Genomic DNA, 27,306 nt, shown 5'->3' on the forward strand with positions numbered 1-27,306 from the left:
GGTTCAAAGCACTTGTGAAGTCGCTCTGGATAAAAGCGTCAGCTAATGAAATGTCATGTAGCGTGTAATATATAGACAAAACAAAGAATTGATTTTCTTCCCTGCCCTTTGTTTTTCACATCTTTGATTATGAGTGTTGTACAGTATTGTGATACATTGTACATGTGTATATCCACCACTGTAAGGTCCAAACTGCTCCACCAAATACAATGTGCTCAAAGAATGTAGGTCAACCCTTTGAGAAACTCTTGGAATCAGCCTGCCATAATAACATTATAACATTTTCTCTGACCCCTGCCGTGTCCTGAACAGTGCATTTGAATAACGATATTGCAATTTGCAAAGACTGAAATAATCTCTAGTCTCATATCAGGATACCGATAGGATATTGATATTTTGTCCAGTCTTATTATATAGTAATCAAACCTCTAACAGCATCAGCAAAGTGAACATTCGTCACCTCTAGGGATTCAAGTCAGCCGACGTCCCTGAACCCAGACCATCACATAACCGGCGAGGCTTTTGTAGGGATGACATACAGTGGAAATATTCATCTTAATCTGTATCAACACAACTCCTGACATGAGTGTTGTGTCAAGAGCACATAAACACACACTCAAAGACACACCCCCACTTCTTAATATATCCCTGAGCGGTGCCCTCACACAAAGCTGGATGGGCAACAGTTACACACAGTGTGTGTGTGTGTGTGTGTGTGTGTGTGTGTGTGTGTGTGTGTGTGTGTGTGTGTGTGTGTGTGTGTGTGTGTGTGTGTGTGTGTGTGTGTGTGTGTGTGTGTGTGTGTGTGTGTGTGTGTGTGTACTGTAAATGTGTGACAGTGTGTGTGGTCGTTCTGGGGTGAGGTTTGTATGACGCTGTCTTGGGAGGGGAAGGAGGGAGTGATGGGAGAGGAGCCAGCCCACACACACCAGAGGAAAACACAGCTCCTCTCCACTGTGTTGGCCAGTAAGTGGCATGTTATTTAAAGTTCTCCATATTATATAGGAAAAATACATCAAGGCATTCAAAAACGACGTCACCTCCCCTTAATTTGTGTGTTTTCTTCAAATGAAAAAGGTAATCTTGAAGATAGTTTAGCAGGTTTGATGAAGTAATTAGAAAAATGCTAATGTCACGCTCTTAGCAGGTATAATTGAGTGGGAATGCTGTTCTTCTACGGACACATTTTTATTATTATTATTATTCTGCCGGTATTTTGGCCCTCTACTCCTACCGCATTGAACATCGCAGAAACTCCGTTCAAACATCAAAACGTTCAGCTCGGTCGCGAATCAATGGCTCTTACTTTTCTCATTCATAACTGTCATAATTCCAGAGATACATCCCATAATACATCACATTTTTAACATTGAAGTCAATGGAGGAAATCTTCAGACTTCAACAAATCTTCATGTGACTTCAACTGATAACTGTTCATTCATACTTTCACTCAGAAACCTCATTCCAACTTTCAAATGTTACAAATATTTCTGACATTATTCGTGTAAAACAACTTTTAAATCTGATTCTTACTATTAGAGATATTAACATTTGTTCAGACCTTGTTTGAGTGGTTTTCTTCACATTTTAACGTTAACTAGAGTGCGTGATGTCACAGCTAGAGGGTAAGAAATCTTGAAATTTGCCTTCATATATTTTTTTAAAACTGCCATAATTCCCAAACCCTACATTCCTGGGACATAATTGTTCATGATAAACGTAGGAAAACATCTCGTAGCTTGAAAAATGACAAATAATTAAGCAAAAAATAATTCAACAAAATGCCTCTTGAGGGCATGAAGTGACAAAAACGTTCAAAATTCCTCCATTGAAGCCCATTGTACACCTTTAGTTAAACTGCCAAAAAGGCCACATTATTAACCCGAAACTACACAACAATTACACTTCAGATACTCAACTTCCTTGACATGCTTCACGTTTTGAAATTTCACAGATATCTATTACGGTTCTTCCACAAAACGTTCACATGTAAGAGGTTTGTCTCTCATTCAGAACAATGGAAACCTATGATCTCTACAGAGCTCGTTAGCTCAACTATAAACACCTGTGTAATGGAACACGATGATGTCATCACTCCAACTGACATGCAGCAGACTTCAACAGTCCAGCTGTGAAGACATCTACGGGACAGTTTTGAGATTTCTTCAAATGCCGTTGTCATGGCAACACAATGCTCGCCTTGAAACACGGTTTTCTCATAACTTCAGTGAAAATACTCCAAACAGCCCAGAACTTCACAGGTTTGGTAACGATGCAGCCATCAACGCATCTAAGCGTAGTATGGGGTGTCATCAAATGCTGTTGCCATGGCGACAGACCACTCGCCATGAAACACGATGAGGCTGTAAGTCCAATGGACACGGTCCAATCGTCCCCCAATCTTCACTTGTATATCACCGGTCCATGCCTCAAGAGCTCTACGCCAAATCTGAGATCTCACCATATGCCGTTTCCATGGAAACACATCCCTCGCTATAAAACATGATGTCGTTATAACGCCTATGAAAATGTTCAAAAAGTGCTCAAACTTCACATTTGTGCTAACAGTCCAGCCGTGAAGACATCTATGGGACAGTTTTGAGATTTCTTCAAATGCCGTTACCATGGCAACAAAATGCTCGCCTTGAAGCATGGTTTTCTCATAGCTTCAGTGAAAATACTCCAAACAGCCCAAGACTTCACAGGTTTGGTAACGATGCAGCGATCAACGCATTTAAGCATCAAATGCCGTTGCCATGGCAACAGATCATTCGCCATCAACTTAGTTCAGAAGTTTGCGGTTCAAATATTCTGCTGCTTTTCCAAGCCTTTTTACTTTATTTTCTTCTCTCATCACACATTCAAGCCCCCTGTGTTCATGTATCATTTCAATCTAAATTATTTAGTTTCTTCTTACACATTACATTTCACCGTAGCAGTTTAGCATCAGCTTTTCAGCATAAAGCATTCCCACTAGCAATTTCTTCAGGAATTGCATTCTCTAGTATTAACATAGTATTCGATTCATATTTAACGTGTTAGTATGATTAACACAACATAGTACATGTCCAAGGTAAATACTTTATGTATGTGGCACTCATCACATTGTCAACCTTTCTTTTAAGAATTTCTCAGTTCTAGCTAGCTACATGGCAGATAGAATTATATTGAGAAATGGCAGTAATTGGCAGTCATAATGCTAACAAAGATTACATATTTATCTCCGAAGGTTGTGAAGAATCAACCCATAGTGGGTCCCAGGCCAAGACTGTTAATAGTGCCAGACCATAAATGTGCACTACAGTCCCCTGCACGTGGATAACGTTAGCATTTTATGCAGGCTTAATGTGAGCATGTTTGAAATAAAAAATTCCTGCTTTTTTGCCTCTACAACTTCAGAGAATTTAGAAAAACAAGTGTAGCACCTCTAGTCCTATATCATACCAAGAACAGAGGCACTAACTAGGTTCGTAAAGTGGTATGCCGTGAATGTTCAACAACATGTACATTAAATTGTGCCAACAATATGAAAAGGAATGAAAATAAAAAATAGAGCTCTTTACCACACAAATAGAAAGACTAGAGTTTCTTGCCTTTGATCAAGATAATTCAAATCAGATCTGTGTGTGTGTGTGTGTGTGTGTGTGTGTGTGTGTGTGTGTGTGTGTGTGTGTGTGTGTGTGTGTGTGTGTGTGTGTGTGTGTGTGTGTGTGTGTGTGTGTGTGTGTGTGTGTGTGTGTGTGTGTGTGTGTGTGTGTGTGTGTGTGTGTGTGTGTGTGTGTGTGTGTGTGTGTGTGTGTGTGTGTGTGTGTGTGTGTGTGTGTGTGTGTGTGTGTGTGTGTGTACTGCTATGGTTCTTCTACCCGGGTAGAGCTAATAGTGTACTGGTTCTTATCTGGATCAGATCAGTGTGAATTCAGCAGGATTCTTCAAATCAATTCTTCACATCTCTGTAGGCAGGTCCAACGGTAGGCCACACCGCTTCCAACAACCGCTCACAGATTCACTGGGCTTGGCTCGCCATCAATCCCAAGTCAGATTGGATCTGGCTGGCTGACATCAATAAAAAACCAACCGGAGTTTCTACACTTAGAAGACGACACAGGCTGTCGTCTTCTAGTTCGGGTTCACACAGTGGTTCTTGCAGGTCAGAGTTTGTTAACTAATATAGTTGAGAGTACAAATAACACTTTTTAAATACTATTATGCACACTACACTAGGAGCTGCTCGACATATGTCTCTGCTTCTTCAGGAAGAGAGAGAGGCGGAGTGATTCGCGCCACATTACCCTGGGTGTACATTCTAGAGTGCTCCGTTCAGAAACAACATGTATTCATACATCTAAATGACATAAAGTGGTCTAGTAGCCTTATATTTTATATGCGTTACACAAGCAAGCTTTCCATCCAAACGTATCACAAATGTGAACCTCATTTGAAAAAACATTGGCACGTGAAAATACGTATGAATGCTTGTTTTTCCTCTACTGCTGATATGAAATGATTAGGAGTTGGTTCATGGAGATAAGCAGTCACTGGTGCCAATCCTTCAGTCCAAAAAACCCTATACCATTGCAGGAGAAGAAAGCAGCGCAACAAGTTGAACTATTCAGAAGAGTGGTGAAAAAGCGATGTAAACACCTGGATGGAAATATTTCAGTTTGTATCATGTATTCATGTGAGGAAGGTAACATCAGGTCTGTATGGAGCGATGAGGAGAATTTTGAAATCTGCTTAATTTCATCTCTTCCGCCAAATAGAAGTGTATGCGTTTCCATTGGACGCTGTTGCCTTTTCCTTTTCTCGATACACTGTTGTTTTGTGTACCTTAGTCAAGCTTAAAACACTAGTTTACACATAACAATATCAACCTCGTTCTGGATCATATTGAAGTTAATGATTGTATATATGAACGATTTGCTTTACTTTCTCACAATTTCTGCAGTCACAACAACAACAACAACAACAACAACTCAGTCTCTACCTGAGTAGTGTGGAAATCACTGCTACTTTCCTGAATATAAGTATGACACAAACACTGTCTGTTTAAGTATTATTTGAAATACGCTTTGCTGCAATGAGTAAGACACTAGTGTTGAAATGAGATAATAACAAATCTAAATCTGCTGCACAAATACATCTTATTCTCAGTCACACACTGACATCTGTCAGCACCATCATGTTTACATCATCCTGTGGGACGACAGCATCTGGTGGGTGTGTGTGGGTTTGTGAGTGTGCGAGAGTAAGTGAAAGCTTGTGGATATGATTATACAGAGCTAGGAGTCACACCCTAACTTGGTCCATGCATCTTTGAAACACACACAAACACACACAGATGAAATAACAGTTAAGGCCAAAACACGCCTTACCTTCCCTTCACAAAACACCCAGTTTAACCACGCTAACATCAACACACACCATGCTCTGCTTGTGTGACACTAACAGAGACATAGTAACACACTGCCAGCAGCACCGCCCTGACACACAGACAAGCTGTTTGACTGCCACCGTGTATGACCGGTGTGTGTGTGTGTGTGTGTGTGTGTGTGTGTGTGTGTGTGTGTGTGTGTGTGTGTGTGTGTGTGTGTGTGTGTGTGTGTGTGTGTGTGCGCGTGTGTGTGCGTGCGTGCGTGCGTGCGTGCGTGCGTGTGTGTGTGTGTGTGTGTGTGTGTGTGTGTGTGTGTGTGTGTGTGTGTGAGAATAGTTTGGATGGTGAAGAAAATAAGAACTTTAAAAATATATAAAAGGGATAGGCCTACAAGGGAATTGAAGATAGAGCATGCACACAACAACACATTTTAAAGTCACCTCTACATTCACTCCAAGTTCAAGTTTTTCAATTGTTCTATTATGTATGACTATCTGATGTGAGGCAAACAAGCGTAAGGTGGGAGAAAGTGTAAAACGAACGCACACACATCTCATAATGAAACAAAATCAAATCAAAAACTCACCCCCACACTCCTGTGTTGTCTCAAACTCTTAGTTTTTTGTTATAAAAGCAAATGTTTAAAGGTAGCGAAGGAAGAAAGACCTCAAGACGACTACGAAGGAGCACAAGAGGTGAGAGGAAGAAGAGAGGGAGGAGGAGGAGGAGCTGCTTGGCTAGCTAACAATCCTCTTAGCCTGCTGATGTCATGGGACCAAGCTAATCCTACCTTTACTGACTGACCCGCACATGTACGCACACAGACACACACACACACACACACACACACACACACACACACACACACACACACACACACACACACACACACACACACACACACACACACACACACACACACACACACACACACACACACACACACACACACACACACACAACATGGTGGCTAACCGAGGCCTAGCAACATGTACAGAGCAGTCTAGCCATTGGTTAAATACAATAGCTTACATGGCTGAAAATAGCGGTTAGTGATAAATAAGAAGCGGCTAGCATGAGGTCAGCTGCTCTTTTTACAATATGACTCAATGTTTTGTAGGGAGGACAGGATAAATAAAGCTCGCAAAACAAACTCCGTAAGCTAGCGGCAATTATAGCAACACAAACGCGCCAAACACATGGCTGGTGACTGGCTAACGCAGGCTTAGCCAACATGTACAAAGCAGGATAGTCTGTGGGTAAATACAATAAGCAACATGGTTGAACATAGCTATTAGTGACACACAAGAAGCTGCCAATGTGAGGTCAGCTACTCTATTTAACATATTACTCACTGTTGTGTAGGGGACAGGGATAAAGGATGAAGCCAGATGCAAACAACAGCTAACGGAGCGTCCACACAGCGGCGTGCGTTGACGCTTGGCGGTGGGCGTGTCTGACAGCTTGGGGATTTTTTGCGAGCAACGCGACCAACAACCAATCACATGAATCTCCCGCCCCCGACATACAAAGCAATAGCAATGTTAACACGAAGTAAACTGGATATAAAATCCCCAAACAGGCGAAAACCTACCAGTTCACCCACTGTCTCTGCCTCCTTCCTCCATGCCTCGCTCCTCCGGTTTCTATCCCGGTAGGTGAACAGAGACTGATCATTCAGCACCGGGTGATTCACTACCGCTATAATGAATTTTCCCTCCATTTTTTGGAATATGAGGAAAAGACCTGCGTAGTCTCTCCCAGCATACACGCGGTTTGATTGGCTAGCGCTTGTACTGGCAGATTTGCATAAACGGGATTTCATTGGCTGACGCTTCTGCCGAGGCGCCAAAAGTTGAACATTGCTCAACTTTTGACGCCAGCAACGCTCCACATCGCTTCCCAAAATGCAGTTCGACTAAAAGTGACGTCACCCTATTCAAAGTGAATGGGCAGAAGCGTTGGAAGCTTCAACGCACGCCGCTGTGTGGACGGGCCGTTACAGACGATGTACCAACACACACACACCACATACACATGGTGGTTGACCGGCTAACGGAGGCTTAGCCAACATATAAAGCAGTATAGTCTGGGGTTAAATAAAATAGCCAACAATGGTTGAAAATAAATAAAAGGCTGCTCACATGAGGTCGGCTGCCCTCTTTACCAAAGTATTCACTGTTTTGAAGAAAGCTAGCAAAACAAAAACCAGTCAGCTTACGGCAGTTAGCCAGGCTGGTATATTCTAGTAAAGGTACACAAGGGAGATTGAGAATGTGATCAAATGCAGATAAAAAGAGCTAGTTTTTTGCATGCTTTTGTAAATAGATGTTCTCTTAACATAAACATTTAAAAATGTACATAATAAAATGCAATCTATGGCTTGTTACTGATGAATTTCAAGTTTCTTAGCCTTTGTAAAGAACTAAAATTGCATTTCTGAGAATATCTCATTAGTTTTTTCTATTTAGATGGATTGAAAATCAAATCAAATATATGGACAGTGTTAGTGTGGTTTCTCTACATGTGTACATTTTAATATCCAATTCATATTGTTTATTGGTTTGACCCTTGCCATTAAGATAATCTGGCTTTCATCAAAATGTAGTTAAAGAACCTTGTGGTAGTGTGTGCGTGTGTGTGTGTGTGTGTGTGTGTGTGTGTGTGTGTGTGTGTGTGTGTGTGTGTGTGTATGTGTGTGTGTGTGTGTGTGTGTGCGTGTGCGTGTGTGTGTGTGTGTGTGTGTGTGTGTGTGTGTGTGTGCGTGTGTGTGTGTGTGTGTGTGTGTGTGTGTGTGTGTGTGTGTGTGCGTGTGTGTGTGTGTGTGTGTGTGTGTGTGTGTGCGTGCGTGCGTAAGTGCGTGCGTGTGTGTGTTCACATGGTTCCTGGTGGTGAACTATAATCATCACTGTCACTAATCCGTGGGCTAATCCGCTAGACTACACACAGAGACATACACTTACATTGTACTGTAATTATGTGAGGAATACACACACACACACATCCATTTATATTAATGGGATGTGTGAGGAAACAGCTAGTCTCGCTCATGCTATCCAAACATGCTATATCTTGATAGTGACATCCATACATACAACAAGGTGTAAAACATTTATTTACAGGGTTCTTTGGAAGACCTTTGGTCAGAGCTAGGCCTTACATTTCAGTCTGTCAGTCAGTCTTTTCCGAGGGCTAAGACATATCTTGGTATCTTGAATATAAATTGAATTGTTCTCATGTGTGTCCGTGTGTGCGTGTGTGTGCGTGTGTGTGTGTGTGTGTGTGTGTGTGAGTCCACCTACCTTGTCATCAGCACTCTCTGCTTCTTCTTCTTGGGCCCAGCTCTGCTCCAAAGGCTGCGGACTTCCTGCATACACATGAGCAATGAACAAACGTAAGCATGACATATTGTAAAAAAGAAAAAGGATGTATTTGGTTATCTTCCCATAAATCATGTTCTTGTCTCAGTATTGTACAATGTATTCTGGTTTGAAGGCGGTACTGTGTTTATGTGTCCTTGTTAGCACTGTCCTTATTCATATTCAGCCTCTCTTAGTCCTACTAAGGATGCAGAGGATGGTGCTGGCCCCTTGCCTGCTGTAACAGCAATACAACACAGAGGACTAGCTAACGCAGGCTTTATATACTGTACATACTGTACATGGCTGTATGTGTCTGACAGGAGATCAAAAGCCTCCTAGAGAAACTGCCATTGGATAACAATAAAAACAAAACATTGAATAGTGTGAGAACTAAAGCAGAATGTCCCTAATCGTATTGCTCTGCCTTTCTCTCTGTGTATAATCTATAAATAGCCCCATTCTCTTAATTCTACTAAAACCAGACAGGCTCAATCTGGGCTAATCCCAGCCGGCTCCAAGCTTCACCTCCAGTTAATAGAGCAGCCAGAGCAGAGCTCACTGCAGCTGATAAAGGACTATAAAGCAATACAGAACTGTAAACACTATTTACATTACATTGAGCAGTTATTTAATTACAGTTGATTTAAAAAAAGGAAGCTATTAAACAGGACAGTTAAAATAGCACGCTAATAACCAAGAGTAATTGATTGAAACTGGTAGAGATACAGCGAAATCAGTCGTGGTGGACCTGGATAACTTATCACTAGTCGTGTCAATTTGTTCAAATATGAAAGTAAGTCAATCAAGACAACATCTTAGTTTAGATTATTTCTGAATGATTGGCATTAATTGGACTTAATGAGCAGACAAGGAACCCTAACCCGTGACTCTAGCCCTAAACCATAAGTCACCTTCGCTATAAAGTGAATGTAAGCAGAACATCCCAACTAAATGAATTCCCAATTGAGAAGGCATATCTAAGAAATGAAATGCCGTAGTGAACTTCAATAGTGGAAAGTAACTCAGTACATTTACTCAAATATTGTACTTAATTACTTTTTTTTAAATATTTGTACTGTACTGTACTGAGTATATCCATTTAAAGCTACTTTATACTTCTATTCCGCCACATTTCAGGCAAATATCTTACTTTTTACTCCACTGGGACTTTTACTTGTAATACTACTAGTACTTTAAGTAGAGATGTCCCGATCCGATCACGTGATCGGGGATCGGAGCCGATCACGTGGTTTTCAAAAGATCGGAATCTGGAGAAAAAAATCGGGGATCGGGAATTATTATTTTAATTTATAAAATATTTGTATTATTTTATTTAATGTTACAAAACAAAAATGACCATGTTCACGTCTTAAAGTCATCCTGAGGACTTAGTTTTGGTTTAAAATTACACAACATCATGTATGTGTTGCTTTCTTTGGGCTTGTTTTCAGACCTGGTTGCTTATTCCTCTCAAAGCTGGCAACAGAGTGGGTGCAGTGTCTAATAGTCGCAGCAAGCTAACGAGAGGCTACGTTCAGCTGGTGACTCGGGAGTCGGGACAGAGAAAATGTCAGGAGTTTGGAAGTATTATAAAATTGAAAGCGAAGGCAGTGTAACAGCCAGATGCAATGTTTGCAAGGCAGAGGTTCCGTGTGGTGGAAAGAACAGAGCTACGTTCAACACGACCAATCTAATACGCCACCTGAGAAACAAACACCAACAACAACACGGCGAGTACACAGCGGCCACTCAGGTAACGGCACTGAAACAACCGACACTTTCAGAGACTTTCAAAAGGAAAGAGAAACTGCCCCAGAACAGAGACAACACAATAACAGCCAAGATAGCTGAATTCATCGCGTTGGATGACCAGCCGTTATCTGTTACCTTTTTTCTCTCTTAATGCATTGCATAAAGATCGGATCGGGAAAAATCGGTATCGGCAGATTGTCAATATCAAATGATCGGAATCGGATCGGGAGCAAAAAAAGGTGATCGGGACATCCCTAACTTTACGTAAGATCATAGAATTTGTACTTTTACTTAAGTAAAGGATCTGAGTACTTCTTCCAACACTGGTGTACTTCAGAACAATGGTGGACAGGCAGCTCGTCACTGTCATGTGTGCAAACTGATTTGGTTCTATCTAAATATTGTTCTGTTCAACACTATGAGCCCGGTTTACCATCAAACCACACCATGGGGTAACAGGAGGAAGGTGGGTGGAAACAATGTTTTGAATTATTTTGAAAGGTTTACAGATAGATTGCGTACATCCTACTTTTGACTAATTAACTACTTCATCATCGCAGTATAAATATCTCACTCTTCATTACATGCCTGGTTATTTGGTAAGACTCTCAAACCAAATGTGTGTACGCTTTGAGAGGACGACGGTGTCCTTGTGTGAGAGGTGTTAACGTGGCACAGGCACCTTCAGTGAGCCGCAGAGGGCGGATAACGTGAAATGAAACTAGGAGAGGTTAGTGCATTATGATAACGTGTGGCTCTGGTCCGTGGACCAATGGAGAGCAGCGTGGTTTAAAAAGGTGCAGAGCAAAGACAGTGTGGCTGCAGCAAGGTGGGAACGAGGGACCAATGGAGAGCAGCAGGCGGATAAGATCTGCTGCTCTGTGCATCTCCCTCTCCACCGCACCCTGCTGCCACAAAGCAACCGACACACTTTGTTTCTGTTGAAATGCCTGCATGAGCATTTTGGGGTTACGCATATGCCCAAGGACGTGCTGACTGCAGGGGGGGGGGATTGAACCACTGCCCCTCTGATTGGTAGATCAGCTTTACCCCCCTGAGCTAATGCTGCCCATAAAAACGTGCACTATGAGTACTGCCGAGGTGTCCTTGAGCGCTGCATCCTCTTACCTTTGGCGTGCGCCCCTCATACCAGTAACCCTGATTCTAATCCAGATGCCACAGTTCACGAGCACGTGATACTACTGGGGCTCTAATGGATGCTTTCAATGAATGAGGAGACATGGAAGTGCACCAGCAGGTGGTGAGGTTGTGCTGTTCCTGCAGGGAGCACACACACACACACACACACACACACACACACACACACACACACACACACACACACACACACACACACACACACACACACACACACACACACACACACAGGGAGCTATAGAGCCCTGCAGCTGGAGGTAACACTAATGTTACACAATCATTCATGCTCTTTTGCTCAACAGAGATAATAAAACCGTTCAGCCCGGCTAGTTTGGATCAGCATCGACGCTTAATGCTGAAATAAGTACGACATGGTCGATGTGTTCTTTAGTTGTAGATTAACTTACATACCTACAATTGTTGAGAAGTCTCATTTCAATGATCTGATATCTGTGCATCAGATCCAAGGTCTTCAGTCCTCTGACCCCCCTCTCTCTCCAGGAAATGCATGTAAGTCAATGTAATGTCATCTGAAGTGATGTGTGTGTGTGTGTGTGTGTGTGTGCGTGTGTGTGTGTGTGTGTGTGTGTGTGTGTGTGTGTGTGTGTGTGTGTGTGTGTGTGTGCGTGTGTGTGTGTGTGTGTGTGTGTGTGTGTGTGTGTGTGTGTGTGTGTGTGTGTGTGTGCGTGTGTGTGTGTGTGTGTGTGTGTGTGTGTACATGTGTGTGTGTGTGTGTGTGTGTGTGTGGGTTTGTGTGTACGTGTGGGTTTTCCACATGTGACTTAATGCATGCTGTCAGGCGGCTTTTACACACAAGATGTTTAGTTGTGATCCGCATGTGTGTGTGCGTTTGTCTGGTGCACCTTGTGACCAGAAGGCGCCGTGTCTGAGGTAGAAGCTGACCTCCGGCCTCCTGCCCCCCCACTGCTGGAGCAGAGCCAACAGTAACATCTCCTGAGGGAGAACACGCTCTGAAAGGAGGTAGAAGGGGAGGAACGATTAGTACAGCTCTATTGTGATAGTATTTGTATTCATTCAGTTATTATGGTCACAATATTTAAACTTGTAAAACCCTGCTTCGCCTCAAGCAGGTCACCTTTACTTCAAAGAGCCCTTCTGCCCCGTGCCACCAACTACATGCTGTCTGGAGCCGAAAGACATATTCAATAACAAAGCTTATTTAAGGTTTTATATATAATTATACTTTTTATAATTAAAGATGTTATAACAACTGATTGCAATAATGTCAACATAGCAAACCTAAGAAACAAAAGGTAACATGTATTCATGCTAAACTTGCACAACTAAACGCTTTTCACTAAAACAGTGTTTAGATGTTTTGTATTCCCTTTCCAAGAAGACTCTTTATTTATCACCAAGGAAAATGCAATTGTTCACCCTGTTATGTAGTACAGTACAGTACACACATATAAACAGGACCTTTACACACGAGGACTGAATACATATAAACATACTGTAGACAAACAAACACATTCATGTTGTGTTATGGCGAGGTGTTCAGAGCAAACTGAACACTCGGTGTGTCTGGGCCAATCGGGACTTAGACTGAACCCTTCGGCCCCCACGCCGTCCCTACAGACGGAGCACTTAGATTACATTCACAACAAAGAATATTAGGTTCAACTTCATATTAGTATTGCTTTCAGATATCCTAATACACTTGTGTCAACGTTTCAGTTTTCTCAGTGCATGTTAACTGTAGCTCAGAGTCAGTCGAAACAGCTAGATTCTTTGGTAGCAAAAATAAGAACAATAAGAAACTCTATTCTTATATGAGTCATGTTTGTTTTGTCATTAAATTAAATGTAACTGAGACTTTTATTTTAAGCACCTCTAGATTGTTGGCAATGCCTCTGGAGGTAAAGGACACTTTGACATCTTCTCTCCAGGGTCTGGGAATCGAACCACTAACCCTCTGATTGGCAGACGGCCAAACACCCCTGAGCCACAGCCTTCCTTTGATCTTTTCCTTTAGCTCTACTAACAACACACACATGTACACAAAGACGTGGGCCTTGAGGCACGGCCTCTCATCTCAAAGGCAACAACATTTCACACGCCATATACTACGTGCTGCCCCCCCCCCAGAAACAGTATCAGAGCCATGTATAGCCTGCCTGCGCGCTGCACTGACACACTGAGGTGACTGAATGCATGTAGGCCAGGCCTTAATGGACACAGTGGCTCTGAGGGTGCGCATGTGATGGACTGCTCTGTTCATGTTGATATGGCCATGCCGTTCACAGCACTCACTTAGCGCTGTATCGATTCCTCAACGTGTAGCTGTGGTCTCACTGTTTTATAATCGCCCGCAGAGCAATCCATGTGGCCACACCGAGACAAGCTGCTATTAAACTGTCAAATCATTCCAGATGAAATCACATAAATACCCTTTAACTCAGAAAAGATCTAAAACATTGTGTAAATGGTATTTCTGAGTAGTAAACAAGATGTGTGTTTAAGCATGTCTGGCTCCTGCAGTCATTATTATCATCATGTAGTGAGGTCATGCTTCATTATATATGTAAACAGTCTGTATAACAAACATTAGGGACATGTTTATATATTGACAGACTTCCATAGAAATATAATGTATATATAATCAAACACCTGCAGTAGGTCTTGTTTTATTAAGATGTTTTTGATACACATTGATTTCTGTTGTCTTATTTTTGCTCTTCTCCTAGGTGAAAAACAAACATGTTTACAAGTAATCGGGAAGCATCTTACCAGGATAAGAAATCAAAACATCTTGTTTTACACTCCACAAATGTGAACGTTAATCCAACATAAGGTAAAAATGACTTTTTCATTTGAGCATTATAAAAAAAAGATGATGTCCCACCAGTAAAATCACAGGATTACATTGTTTACGTTTATTTAGCAGTACTCACATTTCGCAGTACTCACATTTCACTACAGCTATCTTTATTATTGTACATCCTGTTATTGGTGGCATGAATATACTATAGTGTTTCGGGGGGCGTTACCCATGCTTATAAGTAACAATCACATAAATGGATAAATGGGAATCATCATTTAAAACACCAGAGGCCTGTACTACGAAGCTGGTTCAACCTAACCTGGATATGTTTGAGTTAGCCGGTTGGCCTAATCCACAACATACGCGCTCTCGCTAAGCGGTCCTACGACGCGGGTTATCAAGTGGATCGCTCAAGCCAGCCGTGTCCTATCTAGTTAGGTGCGCGTTCACATGAAAGGGGTGGTATCTGGAGCATTCGACCAATCACAAACCTGGAGAAGCGTACTGACAGCACAGCGTCATACTTCCTGAATGAAAAGTGAACTTTAATACTAGTCAAATATGAAGAAGTTAAACTTTAAACATCCATGACTTAAACACTTGATCCAGGATAAAAGCCACAGAGCTGCACCTGCAAGGTGAATACAGCTGGGAACAGAACAAGTGTTTGAATGCGTACATTAACAGGTTTATGATATCACTGCCCCGTCTAAAACACGAGTGGATCTGACTTTAATTACATTTGTCTCGAGTGTTTCGTCAACTTAATGCGTTGCTTAAAATGATACTTCTGCATACAGTAGGCCCTATGTGACACTGTGAGTGTTGCACGGCCAGATACGGCTCAAGAAGCTGACTCAGATCAGGATATATATGATACATTATGATATGATGTGATATGAATGATAATGGGACACATCGACGTCTGCACTCACAGTGCAGCGGACTGTACGTAATGTTACTTTGATCTGGTTACTTATGTTGTGGCAGATATTTAAAGTGGACCTATCATGCTATATTTGAATGATATATTGTAGGGCCATACCTATATAAAACATGTCTGCAAAGTTTTTTTTTCAAAATACCAAACAGATCATGCATTTTAGCCATGCCTCATTTCGCTCTATTTGCTCTTTTTTAGCCCTGTTTTTGCAAGGGCTGAATCTGTGAGAAGTCTTCTTCGCTGCTTTTGTGGCAGACTACAGCGCCACCTACTGTAGAAATCAGCAGCAAACCGCTTCAACACGTGTATTTTGGTGTATTCACGGCATTCATTTTGTTATTCTACAGTATTGTTGTTTTATAGTTATTAACCCAATTTGTGTTCTTTGAAATGTAAAAGGATATCACATTGTGTGTGTTACTTTTGTTGCAGTTGTATATGTCTTAAGTGTAATTTGGCTTGGCTTCCTATTTATGGACATGCTTTTATTTTGAAGGAGATGTAGCGCTGTTGACAGGAAGTTGTTGTTGCTTTGGAAACAATGTGACGGAGATTAACGGAGAAAACTAATATCTATATAAAGACGGAGAAAGTAAACGATAACGTTTATGGTTAAGTGTTAGCACCCCCCGAACAAGCTCTTACGTTGATATTGGAGATTTCAATCAATTGAATTTGAAAAAAAAACGGGAAAAAACGAAAAAAACGAATAACGAAATTGAAACCCGAATAGTACTCCAACGAACGAATATTCGGGTACAGCCCTAGTCAGCAGGCAGTGCTTTCACTGAGTTGATCTCTTAGCCTGCAACCTAACCTGCTCCGGAGCAGGTTAGCCACTCAGCATTAGTTACCATGGAGATCTAGCCCGCTAAAAAGAGAACCAGCGCTGTAGGACCGGAAACCCCGAGTTTTCCCTGAAGTTAGCCTGCTAAGCGAAAATCCTGCTTCGTATTACAGGCCTTTAAACTGATTTTAAACTGGCTTCTTTTAATCTAAAGAGAAATGTAAAGTAATGATGCTGCATTGAGCCTGTAATATTCTGTTCCATGGACATGTAAGTGTCTACATAAACAGATGAAGCGGACCACTTCTTTCATTCCGAGTGTCCATCTTTTATTTCACTGGTGCCTAACATGCACACATACCTTACGGCTTACGCCATCCACGTGATCTCTGTAATCAAAGATCTTGTATTCACCAAGATGTTACATCTTGGTGAATACACCTTCTTTAGAAAAGAACAGTAAAGCTGCCATAACAAATTATAACCATATGCATTTAAAATAAATGTACATCTTGAGGCACTATATCTACTAATTGTGATTACTCTATCACTGAGGGAATATTATAAGGCTGGTACATCAACATTTAGTAAACACTTCTGCAGTTTAACTTATCTTGTTGAACAGTTGCCCAGAAATAATTCTAATAGAGCATGTAGTACTGCTTCTGAAACCAAACTGTTGAATTCAATTTCTAAACGAATAAAAACCACAGTGCATTGTCAGTGTTGCATTTCTCTTCTTTTTTTTTACAGATTTAACACGTATCTCTTGGCTTCACTATGCGGCCTGATCTTGTGATCTTATTGTAAACAATGTGTGATTGCTCTCTGGGGCCTGTTTGTTTCTCAGCATCCTGCTGCAAAGTCTCAGTGTCCTCAGGCTCCAACTGCTCGTCTGATGGAGTCTCCTGATCTGTGTGAAACATGTGACCTCCGTCCGTGCAGACGTTGTAGGATCTCTGGGTACCTGCTGGCTCGACTACTGTTGCAGGTTCCCATGTCCCTGTTGGAAGCTGGAAGCGGATCGTGGCTCCCACTGGTAGTGCAGGCAGTGATCTGGCATTCCTGTCATAATATTGTTGTTGTCGTGTTTGGCACTGTTCTCTCCTGCTGTGAACGGTGCTGCGACAGGCAAGCTCTGGTTGCAGATGCTTTTCAGTGGTGGGAAGGATGGAGCGCAGACGCTTGCTCATGAGTAGCTGCACTGGCGATTTCAAACCATCCACTGGTGTGTTTCTATACTCCAACAAGCTGAGGTACAAGTCAGTTCTCTGAGCGGGTGCTTTGTCCATGAGAGCTTTGGCAGTCTGAACTGTCTTTTCTGCTAGCCCGTTGCTCTGTGGATACAGAGGACTGCTTGTGACATGCTTGCAGTCCCATGCATGAGCAAAAGCTTTAAACTCTTGTGAACTGTAGCAAGGTCCATTATCGCTGACTAGTGTCTGTGGTATTCCAAATCAAGCGAACGTGGCCTTCAGCTTTTGGATGGCTACTGAGGAGGTGAGGCTGGTGATTCTACCTCAAAGTACCTACTATAATAGTCAAGTACAACTCCATAGTCAGCACTGTTCCATGTGAACAGATCAGTGGCTATTACCTGCCAAGGTTGTTCTGGGGTTGGGTGTGACATCATAGGCTCTTTGGGAGTGAGCTGCGTCGCTCAAGGCAGGTGCTGCAGGTCCCTACTAGTGTCTCTATCTGCTTACCCATCCGTGGCCAGAACAGCCCATCTCTTGCACGTTGTTTGCACTCTTCCATCCCCAAGTGTCCTGTGTGAATGCGTGAAAGCATTTCAGCCCTGAGTGAGTGCGGCACGATGATTTTCTCTCCTTCCAGTAGGATGCCACCTATCTCTGATATCTCATCCCTATGATTCCAATACTCTGAGACTGCAGGTGGACATTTTTTGATTTTCTCGGGCCACCCTGCTTGGATCACCTGTGTCAGCACTGAGCGCTGCTCATCTTCGGCTGTAGCGGCTCTGATCTCCCATTGTGCGGTCGCTTCCCGGAGCGTTGCTGATCACAGTGTGTTCGGTAGTCCACGCCCTCGCTCATGGAGCGGTCGTAACACTCAAGTGGCTTTCTGGACAGAGTGTCTGCGACGGGGATTTGTTTTCCTGGTTTGTTTTCGATAGTGATGTCATATCTCTGTAGCTGCAGTATCATGCGTTGCAGACGTGGTGGTGCAGCTGCTAAGGGCTTACGCAGGATTGACTCAAGTGGCTTATGATCTGACTCGACGATCACCTGTCGTCCGTACAGGTATTGGTGAAACCGCCTACATCCAAAGAGCACTGCATATAGCTCCTTTTCCATCTGAGCATAGTTCTCTTCAGTTTCAGTCAGTGTCTTTGATGCGACTGGTTTCTCTTCCTGGAGCAGGACAGCTCCTAAGCCGTGTTTGGAAACATCGACTTGTAACTTCACATCCTTTGTGTGATCGAAGTAGGTGAGCACTGGGCCAGGCTCCTGTGTTAGGATGTCTTTTACTCGTTGGAAGGCTGCATCATGATTTGAGTCCCACACAAACTCACTGTTTTCCTTTAACAGTTTGCGGAGTGGAGCTGTTGCCTCTTACATTCTCGGGGCGAACCTGGAAAGGTAAGTGACCATGCCCAGTATGGTCTTCAACTCTGCCTTGCTTTGTGGTTTAGGCATTTCTTTGATGGCCTTAATCTTGTTCGGGTCAGGGCGGATGCCTTCTCTTGTCAGCTTTTGTCCAAAATAGCTTACCTCAGGCACACAGACTTTGCACTTGTCCTTATTCAGCTTTATGCCTTTTTATCTGGTTCTCTCCAACATGGCACGCAGGCTGGCGTCGTGCTCCTCTTTGGTGCGGCCGTAGACTATGATGTCATCTACGATGGCGGCAACGCCTGGAAGCCCCTCATAGGCCTCATCCACTCTCCTCTGGAACTCATCCTGAGCAGATATGATTCCAAAAGGCAGTCTCTTGAAACGGTACCTGCCGTAGATCGTGTTGAACGTGGTTAGCATAGATGAGTCGTGTGTGAGCTTTATATTCCAGTATCCAGATCTGGCGTCTAGTACACTGAAATACTGTGCTCCAGCCAGTTTTGGTGTGACGTCATCTAGAGTAGGGAGTGGATAGTGGGGTCTTTGGATAGCTTTGTTCAGGGCGCGGGGGTCTAGGCATATTCTCAGCCTATTTGTTTTCGGCTTCTCCAACACTACTAGTGCATTAACCCATTCAGTTGGCTCTGTGACTTTTTGGATAACGTCCAGTTTTTCCATGTCGTCCAACTCATCCTTGAGCCGGTCCCGCAGAGCATATGGGATGCGTCGAGGTGGACGTACCACTGGTGGTACCGAGGGTTTGAGTTGGAAACTGCATTCTCCAGGAAACAGTCCGATGCCTTCAAACACATCAGCAAACTCTTCCATCATGGTTGCGTGTGTTATCGGCTTTGCATCAACTACATGTATCATTTTGACTAGGTTTAAATCTAGACATGCTCTTAAGCCTAACAGAGGTGGAGCATTTGTATGGACTATGTCAAAACCTACCATGGCTGTTTTCTCACCGTGTTTACATGTCAGTACATGTTCCTTCTGCGTCTATCCCGTGCCCACCATAACCTGAGAGTTTGCTTGATGGGGGGCCTAGTATTACACTTCCATATATCTTGCGGAATGTGTCTGCTGGTATAATACTAGTCTGAGCACCAGTGTCCATTTTAAACTTCAGTTTGTTCCTCGCTTTTCCTATTCCTACTTCTGCATATGCCTGTTCACTATCTGTGTTTTCATGCTCTTCTATGATAGCATCAATATAGAGTTCTTCTAGTGACTGTTCTGCACTGTTTGAGATGGTCTGGGATGATATCTCGTCTGTGGCTGCTGTGTTTGTGACCTACACACTTTAGCAAAGTGGTTGGGCTTCTTGCATTTGCTGCATTGGCGACCCTTTGCTGGACATTCCTCAGTGCGACTGTGCTCCCTCCCGCACGCTCCACATTCCTTGCTCCTCACGGTGCTGATACGATCATTCCATATCGTCTTGTGCCCACGGGATGCTTGGTCTGCTCTAAAAGGTTTTCTGCTAACCGCGTGAGCAGAGCGACTGTCGTGGCTAGCAGCGGGGTTAGCATTGTCTTCAGCTGCTGCTGTGATGTGAACGTGCAATGTCAATGGCTTTCTCTAGCGTCACGTCTGGACCGTGACATAGCAGTTTTTCGCGCACTCTTTGTGAGTTTGTAGCAAAGACAATCCTGTCTCTAATCATTTCCTCACTGTTTGGGTAGTTGCAGTCTTTACTTAGCAATTGTAGCTCCGTTACAAACTGGTCAAAACTCTCACTGTCTCCTTGGATCTTTTCATGAAATTTATAGCGCGCAAATATGGGATTTGCTTTCGGAGTTACATAAGCTTCAAAACCGTCATAGTACGTTTTTAGTACCTTGCTTTGGTCTTCTGTGAGAGTCCATGTGTAAAAACATCTCTGCCTTTCCCCAATCCATAGGAGTAGATAGCTACATGTGTCCTCCTCGTCTTTAGCAGGTAGCGGGCCTGAAAACATTAGCTGCACATGCTGCCGAAACTTTCTCCATGCGTCCGGCAGATTAGACGAGTCTCAGTCCATTCGTGGTGTTGGAACGCCTGTGTTCTCCATCTTCCGTCGTCAGGTCGATGATAAATGAACTAACTCTGACACCATGTGATATTCTGTTCCATGGACATGTAAGTGTCTACATAAACAGATGCAGCGGACCACTTCTTTCATTCCGAGTGTCCATCTTTTATTTCACTGGCGCGTAACATGCACACATACCTTACGTCATCCACGTGATCTCTGTAATCAAAGATCTTGTATTCACCAAGATGTCTGAGCCCAATGTGTGTAAACATCTAGATGTTAGTCTAATGAGTTCATTTCCAATAAGGACCACCTCTCAGTCTGTTAAAGACTGTTAAAGTTAAAGTGTTCATGATTCAATCAGCTCACCTTGAGCAGAAAGCTGAAAACATGTCATTTATGTATACAATAGTTGATCATCTGCTTATGATCATCTTATGTTTAACTTTCTTTTGGTCTTCATCATTCCTTCTTTATTTTAACTGTTTTAAATGTGTTCCAAATGTCATATTTGTACTAGTGTCATACTGTAGTGTAGATGGGATGGACTCACCGTGTCCGTTCCATACTTCAGCGAGGTGACACTCCCCCTCTCCGGCTTCTTTACAGTATTCCACAACGTCAATCACTCTGGTTGCCGGAGTAACCGGGACCTCAGTAAGCATCTGCTGGGTGTCATTGAGGTAGACTGTCAGGATCACCTGTAACCATAGAAACAAATATGTCAGATGTCATAAAATGGCTTAATGTATATCACCTTTCCACTTCAGGAACATGAGCATAATGGAAGTTCTTCTCACTGATTAGTGGAAGTGTGGACTCGAGTCAGACTCGAGTCACCAATTTGATGACTTTGGACTCGACTTGACAAAATCACAAAACACTTGCGACTTGACTTGGACTTGAACACCAATGACTCGGGACTTGACTTGGACTCGAGCCTTCTGACTTGAGGTGACTTGATCATTTAATTCAGAGGTCTCCAACACGCCGATCGCGAGCTGCCGCTAGAAGAGCAGACTCGCGTCGGGGAGAGCCGAAACTTCAGCCGCTCCTACTCTTGCTGAGAATCCTTGCAGGCAGGGGCGGGTCTTTATTTAGCTGGGCCACCATGCGGCCAATCATATGCGAGGACACACTAGGATCATACCATTATGTGAAAGAAGGGTGGGGGGCAGACGCTCCAAAGACAGCAGGTGTAGTGGTACAGGCCAGCTGCACAGGGCGACGGGGAGCCGGATTTAAATACAAGCGCGTCGGTAAAAGTCAAGAAATGAGCGAAAACCGAAAAAAGAAGCAGCATCTGCTGCATTTCAATGATATTGGAGAAAGCAAAGCTGAGTGCAGGATTTGTAAAATGAAAATAACCTTCAGAGCAGGGTTTTCTTTTGGTAACCACTCAGGATGTACTGCCAGAGGTGGGAGAAGTTCAGATCTTGTACCAGAGTGTAGGAATACTCGGTTACAATAAAAAGTCCTGCATTCAAAATGTTACAAGTAAAAGTATAAAGTATTCGGCGTCATCATCACCAACAACCTCTCCTGGAAGGACACCACCACAGCTGTCATCAAGAAGGCCCAGCAGCGTCTGCATCACAGTGTGGTACGCCAGCTGCACTGAGGCCGACAGGATGAGGCTCCAGAGAGTCGTAAAAGCAGCACAGAGGATCATCGGCTGCCCTCTCCCCTCCCTGATGGACATCTACACCTCCCGCTACCTCAGTAGAGCCAAACACATTGTTAAGGACAGCTCACACCCCGGCTTTCACCTGTTCAACCTGCTGCCCTCCGGCAGGGGCTACAGGAGCCTGGACTACGAAGCCGGTTCAACCTAACCTGGATATGTTTGAGTTAGCCGGTTGGCCTAATCCAAAACATACGCGCTCTCGCTAAACTGTACTACGACGCGGGTTATCAAGTGGATCGCTCAAGCCAGCCGTGTCCTATCTAGTTAGGTGCGCGTTCACATGAAAGGGGTGGTATTTGGAGCATTCGACCAATCACAAACATGGAGAAGCGTACTGACAGCGCAGCGTCATACTTCCTGAATGAAAAGCCAACTATAATATTAGACATATGAAGAAGTTAAATTAAATATCCATGACTTAAACACTTTATCCAGGATCAAAGCCACAGAGCTGCACCTGCAAGGTGAACACAGCTGGTAACAAGTAAGTGTTTAAATGCGCGCCACATATTAACACGTTTAGGATATCACTGCCTGTGTTGCTTAAAATAATACTTCTGCATCCAGTATGTGACGCTGTGAGTGTTGCACGGCCAGATACGGCTCAGCTGACTCAGATCAGGAGATATGTGATACATTATGAAGTGATATGCCGCGGACTGTACTTAATGTACTCTGATCCGGTTACTTATGTTGTGGCCGATATTTAAGTAAGCTTTCTTAACGTTAATGTTATAATAGTCAGATTGCTCTGAAGATGGAGGTGATATTCTATTAATGTTCACGTTCACACAGTCGGTGATTTTTTCCGGCCGTCTTTCCTGCGACGGCAGCTTTTCTGTATTTCCTTTCTCCTGTAATATGACTTGATCGCTTTAAACGCCGCACACTGAGCTCTGATTGGTCAGCAGGCGGTGCTTTCACTGAGTTGATCTCTTAGCCTGCAACCTAACCTGGTCCCGACCAGGTTAGCCGCTAAGCATTAGTTACCATGGAGATCTAGCCTGCTAAAAAGAGAACCAGCTTCGTAGGGCCGGAAAGCCGGAGTTTTCCCTGAAGTTAGCCGCTATGTGAAAACCCTGCTTCGCAGTATACCCCCCGGTGTATCACATCCAAAACAAACAGACTCAAAGACAGTTTTTTCCCAAGAGCCATCATTGCTCTTAACACCTGACATGTGAATCAATGTGACTCTGTACATATACATATATACCATTACTATTATTATTATTATAAATACACACTATTATTATTATTATTTATTACATTACAGATTTTATTTTTATACTCCTGGAAATAATTACTGCACTTTACTCTTTATTCCTTTATCCCTTATTCCTAAGTATGTATGCTGCGTGTATTTTTTTTGTCTTATGTTGTGATGTTTTGTTTTTGTTTTGATGGCACCCTTGAAAGGGAGAAGCATTTATCTCATCGTACATGTATAATGACATTAAACTATTCTATTCTATTCTAAGCATCAACATATAGCTAAAGTACCACCTGCAGAGGGATCTAGATGCAGGTGTTCTCTTCCCCAGAGAGACCGCCTGGCTGCACATTATCCCTGGCATACAGATAGATTGTGGGTCCCTTACAACATGTTGTGCACAGTGGAAATACACATGCTGGTTGACTCAACATCAGGGATCTTAAACTCCTTCTGAATCAAACCGTCACAGTAGCCTACTGATTCCTCTTCAAATAGAAGAAGATCACGTTACGTTAGAGAAAATGGATTATTAAATGATTAATGTGACTAATAAAGAGCAGTTTGATTATTAAGTATTATTCTGTTGATCGGTGTCATTCCATTTGGTGAAAAGCACATAATGACTTGTTTAAGACTCGTTTTGTCAAAGTTTAGGACTTGGACTTGACTTGAACTTGCCCAGCCTGACTTGAGACTTGACTCGGACTTGAGCGCAAAGACTTGAGACTTGACTCAGACTTGCAAAACAATGACTTGGTCCCACCTCTGTGATTAGTGATTGGGTTCAAAGAGATCAACTCATTAACTTTGGTTAACCAATCGATCAACATGGTTCCAATATTAACCAGTGATAACATCAATCACTCCTGTTCCGATCTCAGAAACAGGAAGCAGCCTGGCTGATCGCGTTCAGATGGGAGAGGAACATGAAGGTAAACAAATAAAGACAGTGACCATCAGCTCAAACAAACCATCTATCAGATCCATAGATACGTAGATACATTAGCAGAGTGTGAATGCACAGTGTACCAACGGAACAATCTGGTGCCACTAAATGTTTTTAAAGCTCGGTTGGATGCTAGTCAATCGGAAGCTATTGGTACCTGCTTATGTGGATAATTATGTAAATGATGCTGTATGGTGTCCTTTTGTTGTTCTGTTTATGTGTTTATGTTTCATGTGGAACTACTTGAGCAGGTCTCCCTTGGAAAAGAGATCAATGATCTCAATGGGATTTATCTGTATAAATAAAGGTTAAAAAAAAACAAAAAAAAACAAAACAACAACAACAACGGAAAATGAAAGAAAAACCAATCAGAGACAGCCCATGTACAGGAAGGCAACTTTTCTTTGAAAGCACAATATAAAGATACATTTGATCTAACGTTGATGTGTTAAAGCTCATTATTAATCTGGAAACACATTGAAAACATTCATGCAAATGAATCACATGACCAAGTTTGACACAAGTTGCTCTGTAATAGCAGAACAGATGTTTACCATGGATAGCATGGCATTGAAAAGGCAAAGAAAGCGGAGAAACTGGTTCCTTAGGTTTAGTGAAAACAGAGGAAAGGCATTTTTCCGAACCATTTCTGAAATTGCACAGAAGCGGGAGATAGCGGAAAGGGCCACCCCCGTAGGAACAGACAGAGCTCGCAGTGTGAACACTACACACTGTAGCACACGTTATACAGCAGCTTTGTCAATGCTTTAGCTAAGTGCCGGAAGATTGTCGGACCATATGCTAATAATTCAGAAATGTTGTTACAATAAAGTAAAAAAGCCTTGGATTTATCTCACCAGATTAAAACTTGATTACAACGCTACACTTGTAATTACTAGTATTCTAAACAGGTGCTTCATCAGGATTGATGAGGAAAATGTTTATGGATTGACAGCACTAAATGTAATCTTTAAGACATCAAGACAAACATATTGTCAAGTGATTAGAAGGTCATTGAGATAACAGCAGTATGTAACAACACGCAGCCATTCATCGGACTTAGCAACACATTGGTCACAGCTCTGTAATTACCCATCAATAATGGCTTGCACAAACAAGACATGCACGTGCATAGCCCGAGGACAAAGGTTTATTTCAATGTGATAACATTAAAAGGTAAATTATCTCATGTTTCCATCCATATTCAATCAGAAAGGTTCCAAAACCCAATGTATATAACTCTTTAGTTAGTTTAGTGTAGATGTATATAATCAAGGGAGTGTAATATTGCCAGAATGAAAAAGATATTGGTTTGGTTTATCATTTTTAACATTTATCAGCTGATCCCCTCTGAAATCATTCTGTTATCCAATTCTCAGAATTCTCGAGGAAAAAGATTAAAATAGCAATCAGAAAAGGACATCCTGTGTTATCGCCAGTGATGTCATCGCCAATGTCACTGCTGATGTCATGTCAGATAGTCATCGGCATTTAAAGATACATTTAGGGTAATCTGGGATAGGAACACACCGAGGCACACACACACACTGATACAGATGCACTTTTAATCTCAATGTTATAGCTCTGAAACACACACACACCATCCACTGTCCACATCCACAGGCAGACACACAGGAATATATACTGTACAGTACACTAATCCATAGTATTCGACACACCTGTCCCAGATCATGTTAAGTAATCTCTGCTTGCATGCAGACAGACTGGACAGGGACACATTCACTAAAGCCTGGATTAGACACACACAAACACACATGTAAAAGCAAACAACACACACACACACACGCACACACACACACACACACACACACACACACACACGCACACACACACGCAGACCCTGCAGACACAGCAGGGTTTTTAGCAGACCAGGAATCATTGAAAGTAGGCTAATCATGGCCTCACGAGGGCTGTGATGTTTCTGCTTTACATGGTAGGAAACAGCATGTGTTACACTGAAGGACTGTTGGCAGAGATGACAGAGTGTTTTATATAATCAAATCACTCAGAGTGCTTTTCTCATTTGAGGCAGATATCAACAGGATACTCATAAATCCGTAGAAAAGCCATCCAAAATATTTGTCATCCAAAATATGCACTATAAATGTAGCACGCACATTCAGTCATTAGAAAATAATTTCAGAGATATGTTTAATATGTAGCAACCAGTGGCGGCCGGCCCATAGGGCACGGCCCCACCTCGTCCCACATTCTAATCTAGATTGTCATTAAAAAATATTTGTAATGAACAAGGTACATATTATATAGCTGGCAGTGTTTCCCATACATTGATATATTTGTGGCGGGTCGCCACAATTAAATATCGTCCGCCACAAATGTATCTTGTTAAAAAAATATTTATTTGTATTTTGGTGGTCTAATGCAGTGGTTCCCATTACAATAAAAATATTGGTGGGGGTGCAGAGGCATGACAGGGGGGGAGGAACCAGGAAAAAGGCCAGGAGGAAAAATGGTTATTAAAAAAAAAAAAAAAGATTTAAAAAAAAAAAGAAATCATAATTTGAAAAACTATTGATTCGAAAATAATATGATACAGTACTATTACGTCTGGGTCTCTGTGTTTCATTAAAGCTCGGCTCTGTGTGTGTGTCTGTGTGTGTGGAACGAGTCATTTTGTGTGCGTGCGCGAGCGAGAGAGAGAATGCACCGGTACCGGAGCTT

At 42.6% G+C, this 27,306-nt stretch overlaps 1 protein-coding gene across 7 annotated transcripts in view; it reads right to left on the reverse strand.

Moving 5' to 3' along the window:
* The window catches only part of LOC117467646 (apoptosis-stimulating of p53 protein 1-like), a 132,600-nt gene that overhangs the window by 67,777 nt on the left and 37,517 nt on the right, over positions 1–27,306 (reverse strand). For 5 of the 7 annotated variants that reach the window (XM_034111423.2, XM_034111421.2, XM_034111426.2 and 2 more), the window contains 3 exons: positions 21,311–21,458; positions 12,507–12,614; positions 8,674–8,738 (listed from right to left, as the gene is read on the reverse strand). In XM_034111423.2, the coding sequence (XP_033967314.1) occupies positions 8,674–8,738; positions 12,507–12,614; positions 21,311–21,458 (321 nt within the window). Of the gene's footprint in view, positions 1–8,673; positions 8,739–11,613; positions 11,764–12,054; positions 12,297–12,506; positions 12,615–21,310; positions 21,459–27,306 lie in introns of those variants that run through there. The other 2 variants (XM_034111428.2, XM_034111429.2) reach the window with 2 other exon arrangements.

The sequence above is a fragment of the Pseudochaenichthys georgianus genome, chromosome 22 (assembly GCF_902827115.2).
Source record: "Pseudochaenichthys georgianus chromosome 22, fPseGeo1.2, whole genome shotgun sequence".
Lineage (NCBI taxonomy): Eukaryota > Metazoa > Chordata > Actinopteri > Perciformes > Channichthyidae > Pseudochaenichthys > Pseudochaenichthys georgianus.